Source organism: Perissodus microlepis, chromosome 5 (genome assembly GCF_051167445.1).
Source record: "Perissodus microlepis isolate ML-2025 ecotype Zambia chromosome 5, ASM5116744v1, whole genome shotgun sequence".
Classification (NCBI taxonomy): Eukaryota; Metazoa; Chordata; class Actinopteri; order Cichliformes; family Cichlidae; genus Perissodus; species Perissodus microlepis.
Window position 1 is genome coordinate 24257644 of NC_140465.1, and position 27315 is coordinate 24284958.

A 27315-nucleotide genomic window follows, 5' to 3' on the forward strand; every position below is an offset into this window, starting at 1 on the left:
TTTTTGCATATCAGGTTTAATCTAATGCTATTTGTTGTTTACTTCAACTAATGAAGATTATGCTGTTGATGTTAATAAATAATGAACAGTTAATTAAACATTTTTAAGGGCTGTGATTAGTCTGCTGGACATACTCAACAAAAACTTGAACAAAAAGCAGTCACTAATTCAAATCCTACTGTAGCTTGTGGGTGCTTTTCGGTTTGCATGTCCTCAGGTAACTGTCATCTGAGAAGTCTAATAATTTTGTTGAAAATGTATAGAAGAAATGCAAATTTGGCTCTGTGTCATGGTTAAGACCATGACACATTTTAATGTGGGATTCTCTGTTTAGTCTCAGCCAAGATTTTGAAATGATTTCTTATAGTTCTGGTTATTATTGGAAATATTGAATCAGGAAGTGCTAAAGAAAATGTGTGTGTATAAGTGAGAGGATTGACAGTGAATTGATTAACAGCCTTTAGGATACAATCTGTAGACAAAATTTGTAAACCGCCTCATCACGTGTTTCCTTCATAGGTCACAGATAAACTGTAGTTCCTGCTACTTGAATCCAAGTAGCAAAAAAATAAATGAACGAACAAAAGGGTTGTCATTTGATCCCATTTTTGCGTTCTGAATCGATCAAAATCTCCAACATATAAGGTTTACGGTTTTTCATATACTCACCCAGCTGGCATAGGCTCCAGACCTCAGCAACTCTGAATCCATTAAGATTGGATTAATGGTTGGAATTTCTCAAATGTTGTTTTTTGCTTTTCTTTGGTTCACAGGATGGGAAATTGAATAACTTTTTAAAACAACACACAATTTTCTTGGCTAGTTCTGATCTTCGATATACGAAACTCCTACTATTTTTTTTTTTTTTTAGTTTATTTAAACTGATTTTCTTTGTAAGAACTGTCATTGCCACCATAACCGATCAATGACGTTTGTCTGTTGGAAATTCCAAAATCTGTTCAAAAAAGAATGAGTCAGAATAAATAAACTTTTGTGTTTTCTCTAAATTGGCAGCAGATTACAGGACTTTTTGTCAGTCTAAATTAAAAAATAAAATAAAATAAAGTGTGATAGGCTACTAGAAGGAATTACTTGTACAAATTAATTCCAAATAAACATTATTCAAATATGCTTACCAATAGTGTTGTAACTAGTGTTCCACCTCCCACATGCTTGTTGGTGGGAGGGTTATGTTGCTGTGTTTAGTATTGGTGTGCAATACTGCAGATTTTGGTATCGATCCAATACCCCAAAAAATACAGAGCCAGTATTGCCAATACCAATACTTTTAACTTATAAAGGCAGCATATGTAGGGAAGGGCAGTGTGTAATGATTTATAGGATGAATCATAATCGACCACTAAATCACTACGATTTACAATTTCCACATTAATAAGTTAACACAACAAAACATTCAGCTTCTGTATTTTGAAATTGGGGTTCTTTGAAACCTGGAATGTAAATGTGCCTGTTTATAAAGCACTTTGGGTCATCTTCTGTTCCTTAAATGTGCTATAGGATTTAAATAAAATAGACAGTCAACTCAAAACGTTCAGATCTTTTTTTGGTGCATGTTTAAGCTATTTTTTTTCATTTCCTAAAAAATAATTTATTTAACACAATTCAGTGGGCTACATGCTGTACTTAGAGGAAAAAAGCAAAGTATCAATCCTATCATGATGGTATGGATCCAGTACCAATACCAGCGTTAGTATCATGTCTGACTTGTAGATGTTGGAGAACGGTCACTTAAACCGAAATTACAGCATCATGAATTACAGAGGATAAACTTGCATACAGATTAGTAGAGTGGTGAAAATGTGGAAGGTTTTAGATACATTCCTCTTGACTTGCATATTCAGTTTTTCCAGTAGTGTCACACTACAGTCATTCAGTGGTAGACCCTAACATGCCAAGAGAAACTGCAGTGTGCCAAGAAGTCGGGGCTTGATTGCAAGCTAGTAAACATGGATGCTGTAGGTTTTCATTTTTTTTTCTTTTTGTAAGACCTTTGCAGGTGGCTTATGGCCTAGAAAATAGTGCAATTCATTGATCCCCCAGTGAGCAATGTTGAAGCATAATTTTAGTTTACAAGAAGACTTCATATAGCCTGTCAACTCATTCAAGGCACAAAATGTTTCAGTTCAGGTTGAGAGAATTGTTAATCAGAACCTGTTTGGTACAACATCAGAAGTCTGTTCTGCCTTGTATAATCTGTATCTTGGTATTTCTGAACTTGCAACAATTATATAAATGACATAATCGGAGGGTATTCATAGTTATTTTATATATTTATATATTATATATTTTATATTCATTTTCACTACAAAGCTTGTGTTTTGTTTATTATTTCATTAAAGACTAAAGAATTTAGAGTTTCTAACTGTCAGCGATGCCGCAGTGTTTGTTTGAGTCTGGAAACTGAAGAGGTGTCTGGACTCGGAAACTGCTAATGATGTATGATGTAAGAAGCAGATGGTCACCTGCTCATCAACTTAGCCGGCACCCTGAAATCACGTGCTGTTTAATGCAGCCCTAGAAGAAGGACATTACTCAGCAAAATCTATCTAGAAGAAATAGAATTTGTAAAAAGTTTTAAAATGTGAATCTGTAGAAATGTTTTTACTGTTTATAGCTATAATAGTTGTCTCTGAATCTGTAAGGGTCTATCACCCAGTCTGCATTTGGTGCCACATGACTAAGGGTTGGGTTGCCTTAGGGCTGTGCGATATAACGAAATATACTAGATGCCAAAATTAAAACATCTATCGTTTCATGTTACATGCTATCGTTTGTTTAGTGGCGTCGCAAAATACACTGTTTACGGCAATATTTTCTTTCATTGTTTGGATGATCACCATGCAGGTACAGAGAATAACAGCATGGCCAGTGAAGATGAGGCAGAGCCAGGTAGCTCCAAACAGAAGGACCAGTCAAAAGAAATTGAGGACCTTATTCCTAAGCGAGGGGCTACCTCTGTAGCATTGACATGGTTTGGTTATGAAAAGTCTGACATGGACCAGAAAACTGTACTATGCAAATTATGCCGCAAACTGGTCAACACCACAGACTCAAACATGACTAACCTCTTCTACCACCCACGTCAGAATCGCGTGAAAGTGTATAAAGAGAGTTTATGGATGAGAAGCAAATAAGAGCGGTCAGGTGCTCAAAATAAACCTTAGACTCAAATGTTAGAACAGGCTTTTCCCTGCAGCACGCCATGTAATAAATACTCACAAAGAAAATGGCAGCTGTTGCAACTTATAAATATATACTTTCATGCATCGGTCAAAACACTCGACTCCAGATAAACGACGCCCATCTGAAAACACTTCACGCAAGTCGGGTTGCCCGAGTTTCACAGAATTTACAGAAAATGCACTATTGTGTGAAATATATCGTTATCGGGATGAGAAATGTCTTATATTGGGATATGAGATTTTGGTCATATCGCACAGCCCTAGGTTGCCTTGTTTGCAGTCAATCAGCCTCTGTTTGGCTGCTGTGGAGATCTCCAAAGAATGTCTTTTCCTGTTGTTTTCCAATCTATATGTTGTCAGGAGGGAAGGCAGGGACCAGCTGTTGCCCTTTTAAGATGGACTTTACATCCAATACTTTGCTCTGAACTTTGTGCCAGACTCCTGTGTATCCCTCATCAAATCATCCACCTGTTTTTTTTGCTATTTTATGTTTGTTTTTCAATTAAAATGGGCTATATTTAAATTTATATTTAAATTTCTTCTAAAATGTCTTATAATTCCTAAATATAAAATAATTTGGAGCTCACCTCAAGGGCTTTCGGAATGTCACCATAAGTGTAATTAAAACAAATGGTATTTAATTCACTTGCACACAGAATACATTTTGTTCATCAAGAAAAGGGACATACTAAACATCCAAGTCGGACCCCCTGTTTTAACTATATTGACCAAGCACCCTTTCATGCTTTTGTGCATGGTCACGTCTCCCAAAGGAAAGTGTTAATTTAATGAGTAGTCATGCTAAATAAATGAAATTATAATTACTATCCAAAATAACATTAATTATACTTTGTGCCGTAATCAAACCTTGGTTGTTGTTTGGCACAGCGGTGGATGTAGGAAGGTTACCATCTGTTGGCACTTAGTTCAATGTGAAGCTGATATAGCCTTCACACACTGCGCGTTGATGAGACGCATTCCTCTGTTGTGCGTGCGCGCGCATCTGCATAGTGTTTTGACAGCTGCCTCATCCCCCTCATTCTCTGCAGTCTCATCTCAGCTGTCCAGTGTGTGAGAGAAAAGCCAGACAAAAGAAAAAGGAACAGCTGACTTTAAGCAGGGCCAAAAGTGACCTCTCTTATGCATTTAACACACACTCCTACACATATTCACTTTTAACACTGGCAAGTCCTGGCATCTTGTAAATTCCTTAATTGTTTTCTCCTTTTCAGCCCCTTGAATTGCCTGCAGGGGACTACATGTATGTCAGAACTGGTTTGGCGGGTCTATGTGTAGGCACTTTGTTTGCTTTTCATGGTAATACTCATGATGTCATAGTTTTGTGGTATGGGAAACGGAGAAGTTGTGCATTTGATTTTTTTTTTTCTACCAGGATAGACAGACAGACAGACATGAGTGACAGGTATCAGTTGGCGTCTTGGTCAAAGGTGGCATTGTTCAGCATTGCTGAACACCCCATGTTGCTGTTTCTCAATGTGGAAACGTGTCAGGACAACTTTCAGTGACAGCTGACTTTAATTGTTCATTATCCACTTTCATGCTTCATAGACACTGACAGCATCCTTGTGTTGTGTCAATACCTGTAACATCAGTCGTTGAATACAGCCAGAAAAGGCATGCAAAATAAAACCACACAGGTAAACTGTTGTAATTGAAGATTTATTTATTTTTGACTGGACAGTATAGCTTTATTTAAAGTCTGCTTCCCACATATGCAACTATCAAAAAATATGAAACTGTCTCTCCCTCCAAACGTCATAAAGACACATTTATGCCATAGGATGCCATTTGATTGATGGCAGCTGATTCTCACATGTTGATTTTTTTGTTATAGGTTCCTATTACAGGCATTGGCACACTTTAGTAAACATCCAGTTTTTAAAAAATATTCTAATAGGTGACCTCACAAATCAGCAAAGCCAGAAAATCTTTGTCTTGTCAGACATTTCATCCTCCTTTATCTGCTTTTGTTGTTGCTTACCAAACTGAGCACTTTGGCGTGATTAAAATTGAAACTGGCAGATTATTGCTAAATCCACAAAACTATGAGGCATCTTTTCTTACTGAGCTGCAGCTACTTCAGACCTTAAGGTGGTGTGTTAATATCTATTCATGCATTCATTTTCATACGCTCCAGTTCAGAGTTGTGGGGGCTGGAGCCTATTCCAGGTGTCACAGGGTGAATGTTTGGGAACGTCCTGGACAGGTTGCCAGTCTGTCGCAGGGTTAATGTGTTAATGTAAGGCCCCATAATTCTCAACAAGAAGCTGGTTTAGAAAATAAGTCGGAGCTTTTAAAGCCACTTATGAACTCATTGCATTGAGCCATTGCTTTAAAGCAATCAACACCTGATCGGTTAGAGCAGGGGTGTCAAACTCAAATACACAGTGGGCCAAAATTCAAAACTGGAACAAAGTCGCTGGCTAACATTAATATTTATTGAAAAAAAAATCTTCCTCCAGATATAAGAATGAATCTTTTCTTATGGACTCAAACACGTTTTGCTGAAAAACTGAATATGGAACAAGCAAAACTTAATACTAAACAATATATATATATTAGCTGTATAATTCCAGTAGGCCAGCTCTAATAGTGATTTTGTATGGCTTCGCGGGCCAAATGCAATTAGGCCAGAGTTTGACACCTATGGGTTAGAGTATCCCTAAATGGAAGAGGTGATACTGTCTAAGGCTGCTGACTGGCTAATGTCACCTCTTCTTCCGATGCGCGTGTGTGCTGGATAGGGTGGGTTATCCAATTAAATCACATGTGATTTAATTCTGTTATATTTCAGTAAACAATGATAAAGGCTCTCCTCTTTCTCATGGCTTTAACTGCTGCTCCATCCATTCATTTTCTGAACCAACTTTTTGCTAGAAATAAGCGATGGATCAATTTATTAGTGCAAATTTAAAACATATAGAATAACAAAATACTTTGTCAATATAGTTTTATGTTGTTTCCTTTGACTGCACTCTTTGACCCACTCAACAAATTTGTCCACCAGCAAATACACTAATTTGTAAAATTCCATAGAGACACAAACTTAAAAAGAAACGGAGGCAACGGTAAATGAAGCCACACTTTTTGCAAGGTAAAATGACAAGGTTAAATTCAGTTGGTGTATAATGTTGCACCTTCTTGTCAGAATTACCTGTGAAAGTGAGGTGAAAATGTTTTAAATATAGCGCACACAAATTGATTCTTGTATTGCTAAACTCCATGTAGCTTTACAACAACCCCATTTTCACCCATTTCAAAGAAACAGAAGCTCTGTACTGTTTCAGGTAGACATACTGACATGCAGACATGAATCACAAGCTAAAATTCAACGCTTTCTCGCTTAATTTAGGAAAAAAATTTAGGAAAAGAAATGTCAAAAGGGGACACAGCAGTCTCAGTGAAGTTGATATTAATCTTCTGAATCCTCATTCAGGTAACGCTAACATTAGTTGGATGAAGTAGTAGTCCAAAAATAAGTTTCAGAATAACTAACCCAGAATGTACAACAGTGACGTGAGCTGCTTTCTGAAAAGAAAGTCACAAAAACAAATGTAGACAAGGGAAATTACAGTAAAGTTGTATCTGAAGAAAGAGATGGAACGCATTGGAATTACGAGAAGTACAAGACAGTTTTTACCCCTAGCTGTAAAATGTTGATGAGGTATTGCCATCACCCTGGCAGTGGGGCAGGTAGCATGGCCGCCAAAATTTGCGAATGCAATAACTTGAGAACGAGGCAACGTAGGATTTTGAAATTGATACCTCCAAATCTCAGAAGAGTTTGAATCCTGGTGACCTGGCGAGGTAAAGTTTTCTGAAAATCTTGGTGAATATGATAAATCAAGAAGGAAGTCTCCTAGGATTTTTAAATCGATGTCACACATGCATCTACTAAGAAACCAAGGGGTAGCACCGACAGCCGCCAGTAATTTTTTTTAATATGAATTTAATGACCTGTAGTGATCAGAATGCTATGAAACACAATGGAGGGGAATTATTTAATATTGATTTCTTAGAAAATGCCAAGATACATGCACTTTGTTGTCTCTGCTCGAAAATAAGATTATACTTCCACCACTATGTGTGCTGTTTAAGAATTCCTGCATTGATTTAAAGTCTGAGTGTCTTCCTCTTCTAATTTCTATGAGTAAATGAATGCCAGTATTTATTAATGTTAATTTTAAAGTGTGACAATAAGAACAGCACTAGAGTTCAATAAATCTCATCACAATCAGCTGATTTTCAAAGCAGGTTCCCCTCGTCTCTTGATTCCACATGACTGGTTTCCTCAGTAACCAAGGAACTGTTGACGTCTTTAGCATCATGGGGCTTTCAAAGCACACACACAGTTACACACACAGAGATCACAAGACGACCCACTGAGTCCTGACTAATTCCACCAGAGGTTTCCTAAGGTCAGCTTTCTCTGCATGTTTGTCTGCTCAAGTATTGCAGAGGTAAACATGCAGTTTTCTCTATATTGACTGGTCAGCTGGTCAGTTAATCAATAACAAGTGGATCAATAGAGGGGGGAAAGGTTAAATGAGCCACAGTGGATGCAGAAATTGAAAGGCCTTTGAGTCTAAACTGATCAACTATGTAAACTCATGATACATAGGGTTTTTTTCTTCTCCTGATGGCCACAATCACAGTAGGTTTGGAGGAAAAGAAAACACTGGCGGCTAGTCTTGGTGGAACAACTCAGGAGCATAAAAAAAAAAGACCAGAATTAATTCACACATACACACTTACAGGCTTTTCTGAAAGGGCCACATTATGAGCAGTGAGGAGGAGAGTGAAGCTGGAAAATCTGGGTTTAGGAGAAGGACGAACAGCCCTCGCTCTGTTTCTCTGGCGTCGTCTTTGGAAAATGGAGGGAAATTATCAGTGACTGGAGTTTTGTTTTTCCTTTTTTTTCCACTTAAGACTGATTGTAGTCATGTAATTCTTATTTACTTACATATATCTTGTTTTGGTGAATTATATTTCAATATTTTTAGAACTCTGTGTCTATGTCTATGGTAAAAAATCCTAAATAATAATCCTAAATTAGACAAAAATAAGATCAAAACAGTTTGATGCCAATGCTTTGAGTATTAATTTGTCTGATGTGGTTTCCCGTCAAAATTTTTGAGTGTGTCCTTGAAGTATGGCTGGGCAGTTGATCAAATATTCTTTTCAGTTATTATTTATGGCTTCTGATACTTGAAACAAAGTAAGTCCCAGAGACTGGTCAGTGATCCCTTGGTGATCACAGGTTACTAAGGAAAAATTGGTATTCCCCAGCCAGTTGGCGAGTAATTGCTAAAAGTGACATAAGTTGCAAATAGGTATAAAGTACTGTACCCCTCCTCCTCCTCCTCGTGATTGTTTAGATCTCTATTAGATTGCCACAGTCGGCAACAACGCCAGTTTGTTTCCAGTTTGTGTTTTTCACGGTTTCATTATCACTCAGCAAGCAGTTGGTGAGTGTTTGCAGACGTCAGTGTGTTCCATGTAAGCTACAGGTGACCTTAGCAATCTGCTAGTGACGAAGGAGTTTTTAAAAATGTATTTATTTATTTTTATTGCAGAACCCTGTTTGTGACTGATTTCACCTAGCAACAGCGAGGAGTGTCTAGCAACTACTTGCTAACTAGTCAGGCAGTAAACATTTTTCCTCAGCAACCTATAGTTTTCAGGGGGTTGCTGATGGGCTCTAAGCTTGTGTGATTGAAGCCTAAAATAAACAACCTCTGTAAACGATTTCTGCTTCGTCTATGGGCATGTGAAGTTTAACTACTGGTGTTTCGCCAAAAGGATGTGGAAATCGGTGTTGGAGGTCATTAAGGATCTTCTGTAAAGTGGAAGTTACAGAACCACATTTAGGGTGGTGTTTTCAAACAATACTGGCAGTATTAATGTTATTATGTCAGCTGATGTAATACACATTCCAGCTAATGGCTTCACACAAATCTGCTGGCACACAGATGGCAGGAATATGCCGTCTGTGTGTTGGCTTTCTGTGCCAGAAAATTCAGCAAAGAACATCACAAGTTGAGCAGGATTTAATTTAAGAAAGAAATGCTCCTGGCAAAAATATTAGAAATGGACCGCAAATGGCATATATCAGGCCTCACAAAGACACAGCGTTGTATGATACCCATGGTCAAGCATGATTTACTGGTAACCAAATACATCTGACCTTTTGGTGTATTTAAAAAAAGACTTCAAATTCATAAATGCAATTTTTAAACTGCTTCAGAGCTTTAAATCTGCATTATGTCAAATTCAGAACACAACAAAATGTGAGAATCAAAAACAAACTCACTCCCACACTGAGTCTGTATGATCTTGTCAGGTTACATTTTTCTCTGAAGTCAACTCCACGTCACACGGAGCTCTGTTAGACATGTCTGAACACAATCACAAGAACCGCCTACACTGTTCAATACCTGGTTGCACACTTTTGTTTCACTAGCCCTGTGCGTATTGTTGTTGTTGATATATTGCATTTGACCTTTACACTAAAATGATCCATGAGAGCTGATTGCCTAATCCCAACCTTTCCACAGCCTTTTCACACCATGTGTGATTCAATGGCTGAATCGCACATGGTGTGATTCATGTCTTATTAAATAAATGTTCACACCATGTGTTAGGGTTAAAGGTCTTTGATTGTTGTCTTATATGGAGGCAAAATAATGGGAGGGTGTCATAACTGTAATTTCTAGGAAATGATGGAAGCACTGGGTTATTTGGAAAACAAAATGAAAGCTATCTACATTGTTGCTTTAAACTTTGGAGACCTGAAACTGCCAAATGGAAACGTAAAAAGAAAACAAAATAAATAAATAAAAATGGTAAATATGGGAACGTCTGAACGATGCTGTGAGGAACATTACCTTAAAGTGATCCATATCTAAATGACAGAATGTTACCACTTTAACATCTGGCTCAAGCTGTCCTTTTTTACCTATGCTACAGTTGTACATTTAGGGCTGTCAACAATAATAAAAATATATAAATCAAATTTTATAAATTAATATTTCAAAAGAAATGAATATTCACTTGAAAAATATTTAACTGTTAATAGTACCAATAAGTGCACTGTATATGCATCATGGTAGTACAGTAGTTAGCACGGTCACCTCACACCAAGACGTCTCCTGGTTCGAACCCCAGGTGAGGCATTTCTTTGGAGTTGGCATGTTTTCCCTGTAGCTATGTGGGCTCCCCACAAGTACTATGGCTTCTTCCCATTGCCCAAAGACCCACATGCTAGGCTGGTGGTTAATTGATCAAAGCTCTGTATACAAGTATGTTGAAGTTGAAGAGAGAATGATTAAACTCTTCTTTGGAAATACTTTGGATGTTGGACAGAGGATGGCAAAAATGTAGAACTTGAACTGCACTGATTGAACAGATATTGAAAAACCTTTATCAATTAGCTCATGATAGAAACGTCATTGACCGCAGCTGTTTTGATGGAAAGGTAATTATTTTTCTTTATGTGAATGTACTTAACTATGACCTATTTCATTCTGTGCAGGTACCGGTATGTATGACATGTTTAAAACATGTTCAAGACATTCAAACCTGTGTGAAGTTTTTGAATGATCTGGTTTATACAGCAAGGGTTATTTGAGCTTAACTTGAACCATGACATGAAACTAAATTTATCTAAAAAAGCCCAGAAAATCTTAGAACTGAGGGACCAGCCCAGACAGTGTTCATTTTCTGTCTACTGTAAGCTCATTAGCCATCGTTATGTCTTAGAATTTTAAATAGAGATTTAAAATGTATTTAAAGACTTAAAAAAATATTTTTTAGGCCTGTTGGAACATCTGCTTTAGCTGTATTAAAATAATGATGATATGACTGTAACATTTAAGATTTAATTGATACCTGAGCTGAGAACTGGAAGTGCAATAGGCAAATAAACACACCTTGCCCCACCCATGAAATGAACCTAAACTTCATACCTGAGAGTACATGTTTATGAATGTTACACATGCTGTCCACCATGTTGCTGCATGTGTTGGGCTCATAATTATTTTGTTTAGTTACAGCAGAGAGGAGGTTGAAAGGAAGTAAAGGGGATAACAGAAGTCTGGAGGAGAGGGGGGGCACTGAGGATGGATAAGAGAGAAAGAAAGAGGATCTATAGAGGCAGATGAAATGATGGACGATTGAGTGAGTGTTAATGTGATAGTCAGTTCAGTTTTACTCTTAAATTGCTCTGTGAGTGGATGAGCAGACACACCTGATCTGCCAGTGTAATTGTCCTTTTGTTTTAAGCGTGTCAGTTATGAGTCAGCTTTGCAGCCTATGTGAGCCTTCCTGCTTCCTCCCTGTGCAGGTCTCTGATTTAGATATTCAAATGACACAAAATGAGTCAGTGTGAGCTCACACAGCTCAGTCTCTTTGCTGAAAATCTGCTGTATCACTTTCATCACACTAGAGCTGAGTAAAGTGGATGTCACTAATTGTTCGATTCGGTGTCAGAGTAGGAGAGCTGAAATCACAGAACATACCCACGCAGTCACAAATCATCAAAAGACCTTTGCTAGAGGCCTGAAAAACATTGAAAGCACATCCACATTTGTTTTAAAAGAGAAAGGACAATCTTGCTCCTCAACACCATTGCAAACTCCTCTCTTTTATAGGTAGAATTAATGGTTCCATAGTAGTGTCTGTTTTGTTTTTGGATATGCAGCCGATACAGACCTGCTTGAGGCCTGCTTTATATTTAAAAAATTACATTCGGGTAGTATTAGTCAGTGTAAATAGAATGGGTGTGCCAAAAATGCCAGTTAAATGTCTTATCAAAAGAAAACAAAGGACCTTGAGACAACAGCTACGTACTTTCACTTGCATCATAATTAACCTAATTTTAGCCTTGATGACTTTGTGCCATTTATATCTTTTAGACTTCTTATCAACTGTTTATCACTTCTAATCAGCTGCTGCAAATAGCTTGGAAAGGCACTTTTCAGTTCTTCAAATGAATTTATATCCAGTTTTCACTGAGTACTCCAGGTTCCAGACATACATGTTAGGTCCGGTTTATTGATGAATCCTGTTGGTCAGAATGTAAATTGTTGTATGTCTGACTGTGGGTTATATAGCATATTGCCGACTCATCCAGGGTATACCCAGCCTCTTGTTCTTTGAGAATTAAGATAGACCCAGGGATCTTAAGTCAATTGAATAAACAGTTAAGAAAGTAGGTGGATGGAAAAGGATGATTGACCGACCAGATCAATCTTAAAAAACAAACAAACAAACAAACAAAACAACTTCCACATACCTCTGGTGCTTAGGATCGTAACCAGTTTAGGAATGTAACTGCCTTTGGGTTTGTTTGTTTTTTGAATTTGAATGAATTAACAGGATTGCTTTGTCAAAAGTTGTCATTTTTGTTGTACAAAAACACAAACAAAACACAACAAAAGGAAAACGGGCTGTGGAAGTAACGGTTCTGTTTGTTTGTCTCAGACGCTAAAACATTAACAGTTTAACAGGAAGTGCTGTGTCCACAGACACACTGAGTCACACAAAGAAACCTTTATGATGAGCAGAGGACGACAGAGGACTCACTGTTGAAATGAAGAGGCATTTCTGTCCCCCCTCTAGTTCTTCTGCCTCAACATTTATGTGACCTCCGAAATGTGGAACAAATCTGAATAAAGGTCCCATACACCCACCAGCCACTTTATGCCCAACTGCTCTTTATAGCAAATACCTAATCGGCTAGTCACGTGGCAGAATCTCACTGCTTTAAAGAATGTAGACATGGTCGAGACTACTGCTGGAGATCAAGTGTAGCATTGGGAAAGGTAGTTGAAACAGCATGTGTGTCTTTTTCAGAAACTGCTCATCCACAAGGAATTGAATGCGTACTCACCTTTAGGCTTCACATATCTGACATGTATATCTATCTATAGATATCTACCTATCTCCCCATAATAAAGTTACAGAAAGTCTTAAGAAACAATACAGACTGTAAAAAAACTGGGCATGTATGATAGATATCAATAGGCTCAACACAGTGCAACCTGGATGAACCTTAGATATTCATTTTAATAATACAAACATCTGCATATAAGCATCTCTGTATACATTTTTGCTGTATCATTTAGATGACAGCGTCACAATTTGGTGTAAACAGTAAAGAATGATATCTGTCATGATTGCATTAACATCTCATGCTGCTGTGTTTTTTAGCCTCATGGTGGCAGCTGAGCAAGATTTAGTCATCATGGCCTTTCACAGTGTTGTTGCTGACCATGTCTGTCCCTATATGACCACAGTGAACTCATCTCTTAATGGCGGCTTTGAACAGGATACCACAACACTCATATCATCCCAAGCTGGTTTCTTAAACATGAGTTCACCAGGGGCAAAAGCCCCTTTTTTCCTGTCAGACAGGCTGCTATACTGTAAATTCTGTACTAAGAAACACTTGGTATAGAAACTGGTCCTGTGTTATACTGACTTGATGTGTTACGTTCACGCGTTTTCTATAGTGTTATGAAAATGTTCTGAAGAGGTCCTAAGGTTATGTAAGCTTCTTCATTGTGTAGTCATTCTGTCATCCCTGCTGAAATACACAAATAGCTGCCAGAGTTGGACAAGAGATGCCATCAAACTGCACTAATGGCAGCGCTATCCATCTTTCATACTGCGTCCTGGGTGGCCTAAAAGCAAAATGTGTAACCACAGAGAGATGGACACACACTGAGAACTTTATTTCCTACTTACTTTACAAAGGAAAGGAAAGGAAGCTATATCAGCAGGAGAGCTTTGTTGTTTGTTTGTTTTTTAACCTTGAATGAATAGGCCTACTGTAATTAGTGACCATTAGGCTACTGAATTAATTTCAGCTGATCAGCTAAAATGTTATTAAATCATAAAACTTGCCTGAATTGTGTGGGTTTTTTCCCCTCACTTTTTTTTTCTTTTCTAGGCCTGTAGTTCTAACTCTTTTAGTCTGGTTTTTGTGTGTAAATTGGCTCACCGTGGCGTCCCCACAGACCTCACCATTTTACTGACGAAAACAATCCCGGTGAAATAAAAAAAATGTCTCTCCAAACTAGGGATGTCTCAACACCAGAAATTTTGTAGTCAGTATCAATTCCACTAGAATTACATGATTCTCAGTCATGACACTCAACTTGATACCAAAACAAAGTGATCATCCCACATACAAAAGTCCTTTATTAAAAGCTTGTTTTAAAACATAGACGCAGTGGCAGATCTTTAATTACATTTTGTTGGAGAGGCTTTAATGGAAATGTTAGGATAGTTGTCCTGAAGATTGCTAATATTATAGTTGCATTACATTATCATAAGCATTTAATACTAGGCATTGCAAACATTTAGCCTATGGAGCAGAGTTGATTTCACAGCGGCAGTGCCAGCTGTCTCAAACAAAATGATAACATGTTTTTCAGGAAAACATATATATTGGATGTCGGTCTTTTAGGTGCTTTGCTAAATTGTAAGTATTTCCTCCCTTGATCCAAAATACACGATAACATCATTTGCATATTTCCTTTTGCAAATCAGTTTCACCCCTTTGGTCATTCCCCCTCAAATGCAAATTACTTCCCTAGCCAGCTCAACCTTCCTTATCAATTTTATCAGTGTGTCGCAGCAGAGCTGTCATGGCAGCTGCACCAATCACCATTTTCCACGTGTACTTTTTACTGTTCTTGTCGAGTATCTTTTTATTTTTCTTCAAGTAAAGTTGGACTACAACACTTGTAGCTGTACGCTGCCTGTTTCATTTCTAGAAGAACTGTCACCTCAGTACATTTGGTACTATGGTAACAAAGAAAAACAAGTACCACTGTCTTTTCAGTATTTTGGCATCTATTGGTATTTATTCTGGTATTTATCCCTACTGCAAACATAGTGTTACATCAAGCCTAAATATACAATCAAACTAACAGATGCAAACACTTCTCTCTATTTCTGGTTTGGAGATTGTAATGGATGTTCATATATGATGTCTCGATTCATAACATGAAAAAATCACAGCTCTGGGCTCTCACCCACTCAGATCATTGTTCTTTAAAGTGGGAGCAAAATGGGGAATACCTTTTATAAATGATATAAAGATGGAGAAAGAGACTGAGAGAGCTAACCTCCTGATGTGCACACAAGCTCATTATCAAATGTGTATTAGTCAGTGTGTTTAAATGTGTCCTGGCTGTGTTTGCATTTGTTATGCTTTTGTGGGCGTTTCAGCATGAAGCTAACATTGTAACATCATATAAACCCAAACTGGTTATTAAAGGAGGTGGTGTCTTTCTTACATAATTTATTAACAAAATGAGACACACACCTATTATTTCAACACACATTACACCACTCGCCATAAGATTTTAATCCGATTGATTTCCAAATAGCTTTTTATGAAGCAACAACCTCACACAAACTGCTACAATGTTCAAGAGCTTCAGTTCAGCTCCTGTTTTTGTGTTTTACAGATCATGCAGGCTACGGGCAACAACTCATCTCAGAATTTTTTTTCTACTACAATTTTACTCTAGTCACCATTTTTATTTTATTTAGCATTTGTATGTTTCAAGCTCTTTACTAGACTTTTAATTAAAGTTCATTTAGCTTTTTTATGACATCATGTTTGATTTTGTTGATAATTTTCATTGATTAATTTTTGTCTGTTGTCATGACTGCAACTTAGTGAGCAAATTCAGCTCTACTGGCGAAACATAAATACACTTAATACCTCTTGTCAAAGTCCTTCTATGTCTTCACTACGTATGTTAATATAAATCTGAACAATCAGACATAAATTGCTGCTGCAAGGGTTGCCAGACACTCAAAATCATGATGTGGAAATTCTGTTTAGTTCCATGTAGAGATATCGTTTAGATCAGCCGAGCTCAGAAACCTTTAGGTTTTTGGAGCCCTTACATTGTTTTGAAGTATAGAAAGTTTAAGGTGGTGTGTTATACAAAAATCTGACAGATATCCTGTCATCTGCTCATAATGATCTAGGTTATGATCTAGATTTCCTTCACTGGTTTTTCAGCAGCAGCAGTAAAAAGCTTTAAAAAAATAAATAAGTAAGAGTTGCCACATTGATGATAGTCATCTGGGTAAAATCACAGTGATAAGAGCTCCTTTTAAACTGACAGAGGTGTTGACTCTGTCTTATGTCTGGCTTTTCAGCAGCTCCTTTGATGTCTTTCACAAATATACAGTCAGCAAATACCAACAAAATCCAACCAAATCTCTCTAATAATGTGGATTACATGTCAATTTATTTAACTCATGCTAAGAGCATGCATAGCAACAGGTGTGCGTCTTGATGAACACAGATTTTTTTGCATTACTGGCAAATCCTGGTTTTCCTTAATGATCAGCCTCTGTGCAAAAATGTTTGAAAACCACATAGCTAGCTGGACTAGCTAGTTAGCTAAGATGGGTTTTTCCTGACTCGGAGAGGAAACTTAAGCGTGGGGGTGGACTCCATCCGTAACAATGATCAGTAAAGCCACCGACTGTGCTTCTCACACAAAGTGCTATTTCTCAGATTAAAAAAAGAAATTAATAAATGCTTGGGTGAAGACATCTTTACTGTTTTTATTAAAAACTGTAAAAATATGTTGTTCTGTGTTATTTTAATTCATTTTCCGTCAGGTCTGGTTGAAGCTTTTTGTTTTTATGTGGATTTAAAAAAAAGAAAAGAATTCCTTGGTGCAGGAAACATGTCCTGAAAGGAAGATTGCTCTTCTCCTCTTGTTTTTTTTTTTTTTTTTTTTTTTTGATCAGCAGTGTTGGACCCTTAAAAAAACAACACTAACACTTGTTAAGGAATTATAGATCAATAGAGCTGTGGCTGATAACTCCTGTGGTCCTCTGTATCCATTTGTACAGTTAATCTCATAGAAAAAAAACTATATAAGCTATATACCGTAATACCTAATACCGTAATGTAATTTATTTACATTTTATTATTAAATTTTGTGAGCACTTTAAAATTAACTCTATTCTGATTTTTTTTTTTTCTTTTTAAAAATAAAAGTTATTTTCTGATTGTTCCAGGTGCCACCAAGGAGATAGGCTCAGCGCTAACCAGGATGTGTATGAGACACCGGAGCATCGAGTCCAAACTTAAGCTGTTTACCACGTAAGACACTAATTCTCACCCTCCACTCACACACAGCTTTGAATATAATCTTTATGTAGGAGGGAGGTAAGGCAGGTGAAGGTTTGAATGATGGTGCGGTGACACCATTTATCAGGCAGTGTGGGAATTAGGTAATTATTTCCAACAGACATATGTTAACACCAACTGTGTGTGTGTGTGTGTGTGTGTGTGAGAAAGCTGGACTTGCATGCTGTCCTGATTTCACCCATTATCACTGTCACTGCAACATTACAGCTGTCCTGTCATTACTGTCTGCTGTCATTAGCAGAGGTGTCAGTCAGCGACGCATATATTGTGTCTCATGCAGATCACGGCACATGCACTCAGAAGCCACATTATTAGGTATACCTGTGCTGCCTGTCTGGAGTCCCCTACAAGTTTTGTTCTTCCATCTTCTTTCATCTATATAAATGAGAATGTTAAAGAAAACATCTTATTTAAAGGTAGCAGATATCTGCTATAACAGCTGCATTATTAAATTGTAAAGTTGTCTCTTTCCAGCCTGCTGAGGTAATGCTCAGGTTAAATTATTCTGTCCCTTATTGAGTAATAAAGTTGTGGTTTTACAGCCTTATTTAATATTTAACTCAGCAGCTTCATAGTAAAGACACAGCAGCAGCACATAATTTAGCATCAAGTGCACGCAGGCACAGATTCCCAGTTCAGTTATTTGAACCACTCATTTGAAGAAAAAGAAGTCTAGATTAAAGTTACTATTCAGATTGTTTGTTGTAAACTGCTTTTGTAGGGTGTGGCCAGTTTGTTTAAATTATGAAAAACAGTACAATGGAAGCACCTAACACATATACCAAAACACATTTGGGCTCTCATTCACTAAATATGGGGCCATATTGTAAAAACCTTGGTGTCATTTTTGATCACTTCAGTCACAAAAAGCTTGTCAGCTCAGATGTTCAGTCATGTTTTAGGCAGCTCCGGAGACTCAGTAAGGTCAGCTCAGTTTTATACAAAAAGCTGGTCATGGATGCTTTTATTTCCTCTTTTATTTTGAAAGTTGTTATACATGTAAGTCTACATAAAGTACAGCTTATTCCTATCATTCTTATTACCATGTAATTTTAGAATTGATTTTAAGATTTTAATTGATGACTTGTTGCCAGTCTTACTCAATAAAATGTGTGAACCATGAGTAAATCAATAAAGATTCATACAATTTCATCACAAAGACGTTTGGTGCCGTTTCTCTCCTCCTGATATCCACAGTAACATGAGCGTATAAAAGCATTGAATTCTCACACTGAGTTTGTGAATGCGATAACTCAAAAACAAGATGATATGGGCGCTTCAAATTGATACCATGGGTGCATCTACTAAACATTTTGGATCTCAGTGACTTCTGACCTCGACTGACGTCTGGTTAGAGGTTACGTTTTCTGAAAACCTTATGAATACGCTAACTCAAGAACAAGATGATGTAGGATTTTAAAATTGATACCATAGGTGTATCTACTAGGAGGCTGAGTAGTAGAACCTACAATTGCCGGTATTTTTAAAATTGATAGAGCACTGGTCAACATGTAATTAAAGTTTTGTTTACTATTCCTTTAGTTTAGTTACTGTAAACGGATGGACAAAAGTCAATTTATAAGTATCTTGATGCATTCTCAATCATCCAGGAAAGTAAATCTCCAAAAGTTGATTCTGTTCATCTGGACGTAGCGTTTTGTGGGAGAAACGTTTCGTCACTCATCCAAGCGACTTCTTCAGTCTCAGCTGACTGCAGGTTTCCCCAAATCTTATAAACAGTACATTTGCATAATGACTGAAACCAGCCCACTGAAGGAACAATGGGCTGGGAGGTCAGTTCCTTAATCATAATTATGCAAATTCTCATGACCATTGATCAATTTATAAGCAGCTTTTCATAAAATGAATATTTTTATGTTGTTGACTGTTGGCCAGACAAAAACAGACAAAGGAAGAACTTGATACATACTAAGGCTAATCATGGGATGGTCATCACCTTCATACAAAAAAAGAATAATTATAAGTAAATGATTTTATTCAGAATTCAGTTATTGGTTATTGGAACTTCACTAAAGTGCTCTTTTGATTTACAGTGTTAATTATTTTAAAAAACTGTTTCAGCACAGTGTTTTAGAAAGTGAGTCTATATATCTCTTTTTGCCCTCAGGTCCCTCTCAGAAGGTCTCATCACACCTCTGGAGTTGAAAATGGAGGAGTGGAAAAAAGTGGCCAGTCAGCTGGATAAAGACCACGCCAAAGGTATGTCAACAGGCTAGCACGCACTCACAGACACTTGGGCAAAGACAAAAGCTTGCTCACTTTCTGCTTTTTCCTGTGGTTCAGAGTACAAGAAGGCCAGAGCAGACATCAAGAAGAAATCTTCGGACACCATCAAACTGCAGAAGAAGGTGAAGAAAGGTAAGAATCACCACCTTCATTTCACCTCCAGCAGGTTTTCAGCTGCACTCGGACAACAGAAAACAAGAAAAGGACAAAACAGTTTTTTCCCCATGTATATGTAAGTTGTAAAACATGGAGGTATTACAGCTTATTCATGGAAGGCTCCACCTTCTATATATGTAAGCCATCTTCCACAGTGAGCTAATCTCCGTAGTAAACAACTGAATGTTTTCGATCCTGCCTTCATTGTGTTAACATGAGTGTTGTCAGCTCTGACGGATTATTTCATGGCCATCCTTCTGTCATCTGTGCCCCAAGAAAAATCCAATCTTAAAACATATTTATGTATTAAAAGAACAGCTATGCACCACTTTGGTTTTAAGTATATAAAAAAATGAGCTCTTTCAAAGTTTTGACATTTTAACTCAAATACTGTCTCACCCCGCAAATATCAATAGTAAACAGTCATCCTTGCTTATTTCTTTGTACTAATTTGGAGCATCTGGAGAAATAGTGGTCCCAAAAACTCATCAATCAAATATGATACACTTAACTTTATTGGGTTTAGAAATAATCTGTAGTACTAAAACTGCACTGTTAGTTTTGCACTAGAAATTCTCATTGACCTGGCCTGTATGGCGATGGAACTTGTTGTTCCTTAAATTGTGTTCGGACTTTGGGGTAAATAATGACTTGTTGACATGGGGCTTGTTGTTGCTACCTTGCGACTGTTTGATCTTATCTGAGGGTGTATCTCCTTCGGGCTTGTTAATCTTGTTTGGTCTTGTTGGTCTTGACTTTAGAATTACGTGGATTTGTTTCCACTTACTTTGTGCTTCTTGGACTGCTTGTGTTTGATTTGGGGCTTGCTGCAATTACCTTACTGTTGTAAGGTAATTGCCACTTTTAGCACAGTCAATATGAGATTAAATGTCTTCCCTACCCAAAATGGAGGGGTATAGTCAGCTATTGTGCTTATAGTACTTTTGTAATTGATCATTATTTTAAATCTGCCAATATTTTTTCACTGAATAAATACTGTGAGAGCAGCCTCTGTACAGTGAGGCCTGAGGTCAGACTCCAGGCTTGTCAGTTGGACTTGTGCCAGAAACCAGGCATACTGGCAGGCAGATACCTGTGCCACTCCCTCCCCTGTCATCAAAGTAACACACCCTGCAGTTGCAATGGTTGCAGCTAGCCTTGACATCCCATTACCAAACAAACTGAAAGCTTGCTTGGAAGGACTGCAGAAGGCCTTGTATGCTAGAAAGAAAAAAATTTAAAAAACAAAACAAAACAGAAATGCCACAAATGCATACGCTTGCATTCATAAACACACATGCATACACGAAGATTGAAATGCAACCTTAAGGCCTCTATACAAATATCTTCTCTGTCCTGTGGCTCTACAAAATCCAATGGGCAAATGCAAAGATGGAAAAATTGTTTGAGCACACATCACAAGTGCAGACCCGCCCAGGGTAAACAGTGATGCCTGTGAATTTAACATCCCTGAACACGTTTCTGCTACTCCTATTCCTTTTTGGTCCTTAATTCTGTTTTCTGTCTTTTTTCTGAAACATTCCCTTTATTCTGACTTCTGAGCTCAAAATGACTGACCACATTAGTTTCAGGCAGTCTAAAAGATCAGTAGAAAGTCAGAGCATTTGAAGAAAAGTTTGGGTTAATTACAGCTTGGGTCTATGGTTTCAGCTGCGCTTTCTACTTGTAATGATAACGCTGTGCTGAATATGTAAAGTTAGAGATCTCACGTATCCGCCCTGAGCTGGTGCTGTTATGCGGGAAATTTTTTATCTAAAGCTAAAAAGCTTAAATCAAGTTGATGCTAAAAATGTAGCTTCTCTGAATGTAGGTCAGTTTGAAAGTGACAAGCATATAGACAAGGCTGGCAGTGTTTCTAATCATACCATGTTTTACTGTAACACTGAAAGTATTATAAAGTTCTCTTTGAAATAAGCTTGTCCAATGCAGTAATTGTTTATAGAAATGATGGACAAGGCTGCAAAAATTGAAATTGAGGTTTGAATGAACTGTACGCTCTCTATGAGAATTGCAAAGCTGTGAGAGACCATAAGTAAACAAGTAAGCAAAAGCAACTCAAAGACAGAGACTGAACCACAGCTTCACATGTTGTCACCACGTAATCACAGAGCACACACACACGCACATGAGAGCATTTTTTTTCCCCTCCCCTGCACAATGCACCAAAACAGTCACCAATCAGGGCTTCACATTATAATTATCCTGCTGTACAGTGCTCTCTGTGTGTGTAGACACCATATAATAAGTAGGGACCGACTGAGAGACTAACTGCTGAGCCATTTGTTGGTACAAGGAGTCTTAAACAGAAATAAAGCCCACTACGTTTTGTCATTTTATGGATTAGCTGTATTGAAGATGTTGTTTTTTGTTCAATCTTGTTCCCAGTGAAGCTTTGCAGTATTGGATTTTTTCTGCACGATCATAGTCCAGACATTGATATTGTTGTATCATAGTTACACCTACATGAAACTATGTTGAGCTCCTGTATTTTTAGCAGTTTTCCTCGCTGTGCAATCATCTTTTGCCGCCTCCTCCTCCTCACAGGCTCATTTTTGTAGTCTGTTTTTGCTGATGTATGTTTGAATTAAAAGAAGACCTCATAACGGTAAACATCTGTTCCTTCACTAATCATCTCATCCCATATGATTCTCTGTGTGTGAATGTGTACAGTCTATCATTATGTGGTGCTTAACCACTTTCGGATAGGGAATCTACAACTGGGGTGTGTGTGTGGGTGTGTGGGTGTGAGAGAGGCAGATGGTGGGAAGAGAGTTGGGGAAACAAATAAGACATAAAGGTGATTTTAAGTGTTTTAGAAAATTGATGTCATGTCTTTAATTGTCAACACTAGTTCATAGCTCGAGTTTTACTTGTTTTCACGATTTAAAAGTTGCAGTGCATGTCATCTACTACCTAAAAACATTTTCGGTTGAGTAGAGGTTAAGTTGTAGCAGTTGCAATGATTCACTGCATTACAAGTGTTTTCATCAGTAAACAGCACTTTCAAATTGCTGTTTTTCACGGGCGTTTGTTGGCAGCGCAGAAGATGTCGAGGAAATGTCAGATATTGCCATGAAATTTGAATTTCTGGTAATTTTCCAAGCACGAGAAGGTCACTGCCTCAGCCCCTTAGGCCTAGAGGAGGTTATAACATGTAAATAGCCATTCTGTGAGCTATACAGATGCAAATCAGGATAGTAGAAGTTACTTCAGTTTCTAAAAGGTAGTTTCATCTTTTATTTCTGTACCATTTATTTTCCATAATGCATTGTAATCAGTGATTGTTAACTAGACTTTAATAGTTAATTTTGGGAAATTGTTATTTTATTATTGGTTCAACATTCTGCCCTCTAACGTTTGCCTCTGCCACCTCACCAGCCTTATATTTATGCATTTTATACTTGCTTTGTGTTTATGCTTTCTTTAACACGAGAAATAGAAACTGAATTTATAACAAAATGTAGATACAGAAGAGGGTACATGGCAAGGAAATGAAGAGAGATTAAACAAATCTTGCGTGGTTGATAAACTTAAACATTCTTGTGTTGCTCTGTTAATAGAGGAGGAGGAAGAGGATGAGTGATGGGTTAAAGTCATCATCTCTATGACTCAGCTGTGTTTACTGTGTTTAAAAAAAGATGGATAATGGAAAAATTCATTAAGAGGAGGAGAAGTAGAGAGATTTGTAAAGAGAAGACAGTTGAGACAGAAAATGTGACGTGTAAACTCTGGGAATGGAATAAAAATAAAAGATAAAAGGTGGAAAGAATAACTGATGCCATCAGACACTGGGGATGACGACGTTCATAGTGAGGAGCAGGAGGAGGAAGCAGTATTGTTGCTTTGCTCTAAAAGGCAAGAAAGAGTTAAAAAAAAAAAATCCAGAGTGTAAGAGAATCGAGCGAAGCTTCATGGCTGAAGATGTCGAAGAAGTGAAGAGAAGTATTTGATGGTGGAAAATAGTGAGGACAAAGGAAGAATAAAAGACGAGAGGTTGATAGAGCTAGAAAGCAGAGTAAGGTAAAAGGACAGCAAGAACAATGAGGTAAAAAGGAGGCAAGTTGATTTAAGAGATGAAGAGCAGGGAGGTTAAAGGATGTTAAATGTCCTCATTTGAATATCCAGACAGTTTTTGCATACAGCTTGTGCTGGTTTCAACCTGCCTTGGAGAGTGCTGCAGAAACCTTTGACATCACCTAAAACTGCCTAACCACCTGTCTCACACCAAAGACATCATCAGCATGTGACGCAGATGGTCTAGACTGTTTAATGAGTAAGCTTTTAAAAGTAGCTGAACATCAGCATCAAAATTAGTCATTGTGCTTCAAAAATATTTTGCAGGCATCATTTGGCATTACAAGCTGTTGAAATTGAACAGTCTTCATAAAAATAAATACTTGCCCTCTATATTTTTTTATTTTACCTTTGTGTGCACAGAAAGTCATTTTGGTTATTCCCCGCGCCCTTTTTTTTTAAAAGCATGGATGTTTTTATACTAGTTTTAGTTCTAGTTAGCTATAATAACCTTGCACTAAATAATGAGAGATGGTATCAATATATGGATATAATTAAAGAGGTCTTAATTGATCTGCTAAGCCACCAGTACCCAAGAACCAAACCTGAACCCTGGTTAATGGTTGGATTTGCTTTCTCTGAGTGAACAGATCATATTTTGGCTCAAGTCTAATTCCTTGGGTGTGTAGTTGGCTATGTTTTTTAGGAGTTTATTTCAGATTGTGTTACATTTTTGGTCCATGGAAGATGTAGTGGTGGCTGGGAGGTTTTTGAATTTATACTTGAGCCGAGTTACTGTTGTCACTATGAGGAATTTTTCAGATGAACTCCACTAACAAATGATAATAGCAAAGTTTGATTAGGAGAAATCTTAAACATTAAGTTAAATGACAGTCATGTCCTTTTTTTTAATTTTCAATTTTCAGTTTTGTTAGATTTTTAGATTCTAAAGTCTAACAAAACTGCAAGTGACACAGAGCAAAGAAATGTTCGTTTTTTAAGTTTGATGTGGAATCTGGTTAACCATATTTTAGACACAATAATTGCATTTAATACAAAGAATAATTCATTTTATAGCTGCCCACAGCTGCTTTTTCCTTTTGGGATTCTGTATTTTTTTACAATTAGTAAAGTTGTATACAGTAATAGGAATATCTTCCACATCTGCATTTACCTTTTCACACTTTTGTATTTGTATTTATATTTTTGATCTTTATAGCAGCAGTTTACAGCAACAGTTACATCAATATGGGAAGATAAATACCCTACAATATTAGTGAGAAAACCCCAATGGTCACATGATCTTACTTTGAATAAGTAGACACTTCAGAACCAGGCACAGTAAAGGGGAAGTGTTGTGCAACGGCTGGTTTTGGGGGTAAGAGGAAAGATAAACAAATGGGATCATGGAGCGATGAGGCCAAAATACAAATTATAGGAAAGAGGAGACAAAAGTTAATGACATGCATTAACAGCATATAAACACACGGGCGGTGAAAAGAGTAGTAGTCTGAGCCTATAGCAGCATAACTAAGGGATGGTTCAAGGTCTCCTGATCCAACTTTATCTGTAAATTAAAAGGAAAGTTTGAAGCCTATTTTCAGAAGTAGATAGGGTGTCTGTCTCCTGAAGCCAGACTTGAACCTGGTTCCACAGGAGAGGTCTCTGATAGCTGAAGCTCTGCAACTAGTTCTACTTTGCAAACTCTAAGAACCACAAGCCTGCACTTAGAGAGTTAAGTGCTCCAGAGATAATATGATACTATAAGATATGATGGGGCCTGATCATTCATTATTTAACCTTGCATTTACTGCAACTGCTGCACCACCACTGTGCATTATATATGTATTCGGGGCCTGATTTAGTCTATTCTTTTGTGTCATTAAGTCTTATTGTTGTACAAAAATAAAAACGCACTATTCAGCCATGCTGTTGCAGTTTACAAAGACAATATTCACTGCAGCTTGTGTGGAAGCAGCTCCACACACTGATAAGTGACCTCTTTCCTCATACTGTTTGACTGACAGATGATTACAGGGAAGTGCAGTCCAGAGGAAAAAGATTCCTCTCATTAACTTCTCAGGTTACATGTGTGTGACTTGAGTAGAATTAATTTAGGTTTAGCTCGGTTAGATTTTGGCTTGCCTGAGGCATTTTAGTTTGTGTGTTATACATTGTTAAGCCATAAAAATCTAGAGATTGAGAAAATTAATGTTAAAATGGCCACAGGAACAAATTCTCAAACGCATTGAGGTAAGCTGGAGCTACATTTGGAAGCATCCATGAGGTGTTTTTACATTATGTCTCCCAGCTGGTGAGAATTAGCTTTGCGTGAACTGTGTTTCACCTTTAACGGCATGAATTTGCAGGATGGAGCTTCTGAGTTCAGGTCTTTGTGTTTTTGTGGGTGTTGAGCTGGAGCCTTGTAGAAACAGCAGCCTGTGTGTGTTTCCACAGAGCCTAGAAGTCAGACTAACAGCACACACGGACACTGAGCTTCTGTTAGCAACGTGAAATTATCCTCAGTCTTCTCCATGCTCTCACACACACCTGAGGGAACAGGCTGTGTTTAGGTTGAGCTTAACGTCTGCACAGAGTCTTCAGTGTGTGTGGGTTTGTGTTTGGCTGTGGAAATTGCTTCTCACTGTTTTTCACAGGACTTGCTGTCCCCGTCTCTGTTTTTCCTACTTCTCGCTGTTGAAGTTTGAAAGAGGTTTTGTTTGCACCATGTTTGCTGGAAAAATATTTCAAGCTTTATTAAAGAACAGTTGAACAGAAATCTGGTGAACAGATAAGCCCGGGGATCAGTTTGTGGGATTTTGCAGGTGGCTGTGAGCTGTAATATGAGATGTTAGATGGCTGTAATAGATCATTTGAAACAATCATCTGCTTGCAAGTGATGGAGTTCAGTAAGAAAATATTGCAAATAAAATGTAGTCAGTATGAAAATACTTGCTATATTATATAGCCCAGTGGCACCTATCCTAACTGATAGTGTTTGTTAACTTACCTGCATTTAGGTTCTCAAACTAAAATTCATCTAAGGCTGACAGATAAAAGTGTCAGAGACTATATAGATATAGATATTCTTTGAGCAATATCAAGTTAGAATAAAATGAAGAAACTGTGTATGAAACATGAAGGCTGCTGCTTTGCAAAACATGATCCTTTGAATTCTTTGAAAACTTCTTTCACCGCCTCTGGGCTTCATTTTTACATCCAGTGGTTGTTTCCACAGTTGGGTGGTCTGCAGGTCAGAACTCTGTTTGTCGTCTCTACCTGTGGGTCTGAACCGCCAGACTCAGACCAGACAACACTGTACCAAACAGTTACACCTACAGACTCTGTTATTCCTCAGTGGCACTTAATTATTCCTGAAGGGAAATCTACGAGAGACTTTCTGTACCACTAAACCTGGTAGTTAACCTCCCTCTGCTCTCAAAGAGTGTGTTGTGT

At 37.6% G+C, this 27315-nt stretch overlaps 1 protein-coding gene across 3 annotated transcripts in view; it reads left to right on the top strand.

The window, feature by feature from the left end:
* mtss1 (MTSS I-BAR domain containing 1) overlaps nt 1–27315 on the top strand; it is a 62563-nt gene that overhangs the window by 16738 nt on the left and 18510 nt on the right. For all 3 annotated transcript variants that reach the window (XM_084929009.1, XM_084929010.1, XM_084929011.1), the window contains exons 4-6: nt 17289–17373; nt 19550–19641; nt 19726–19800. In XM_084929009.1, the coding sequence (XP_084785135.1) occupies nt 17289–17373; nt 19550–19641; nt 19726–19800 (252 nt within the window). The remainder of the gene's footprint in view (nt 1–17288; nt 17374–19549; nt 19642–19725; nt 19801–27315) is intronic.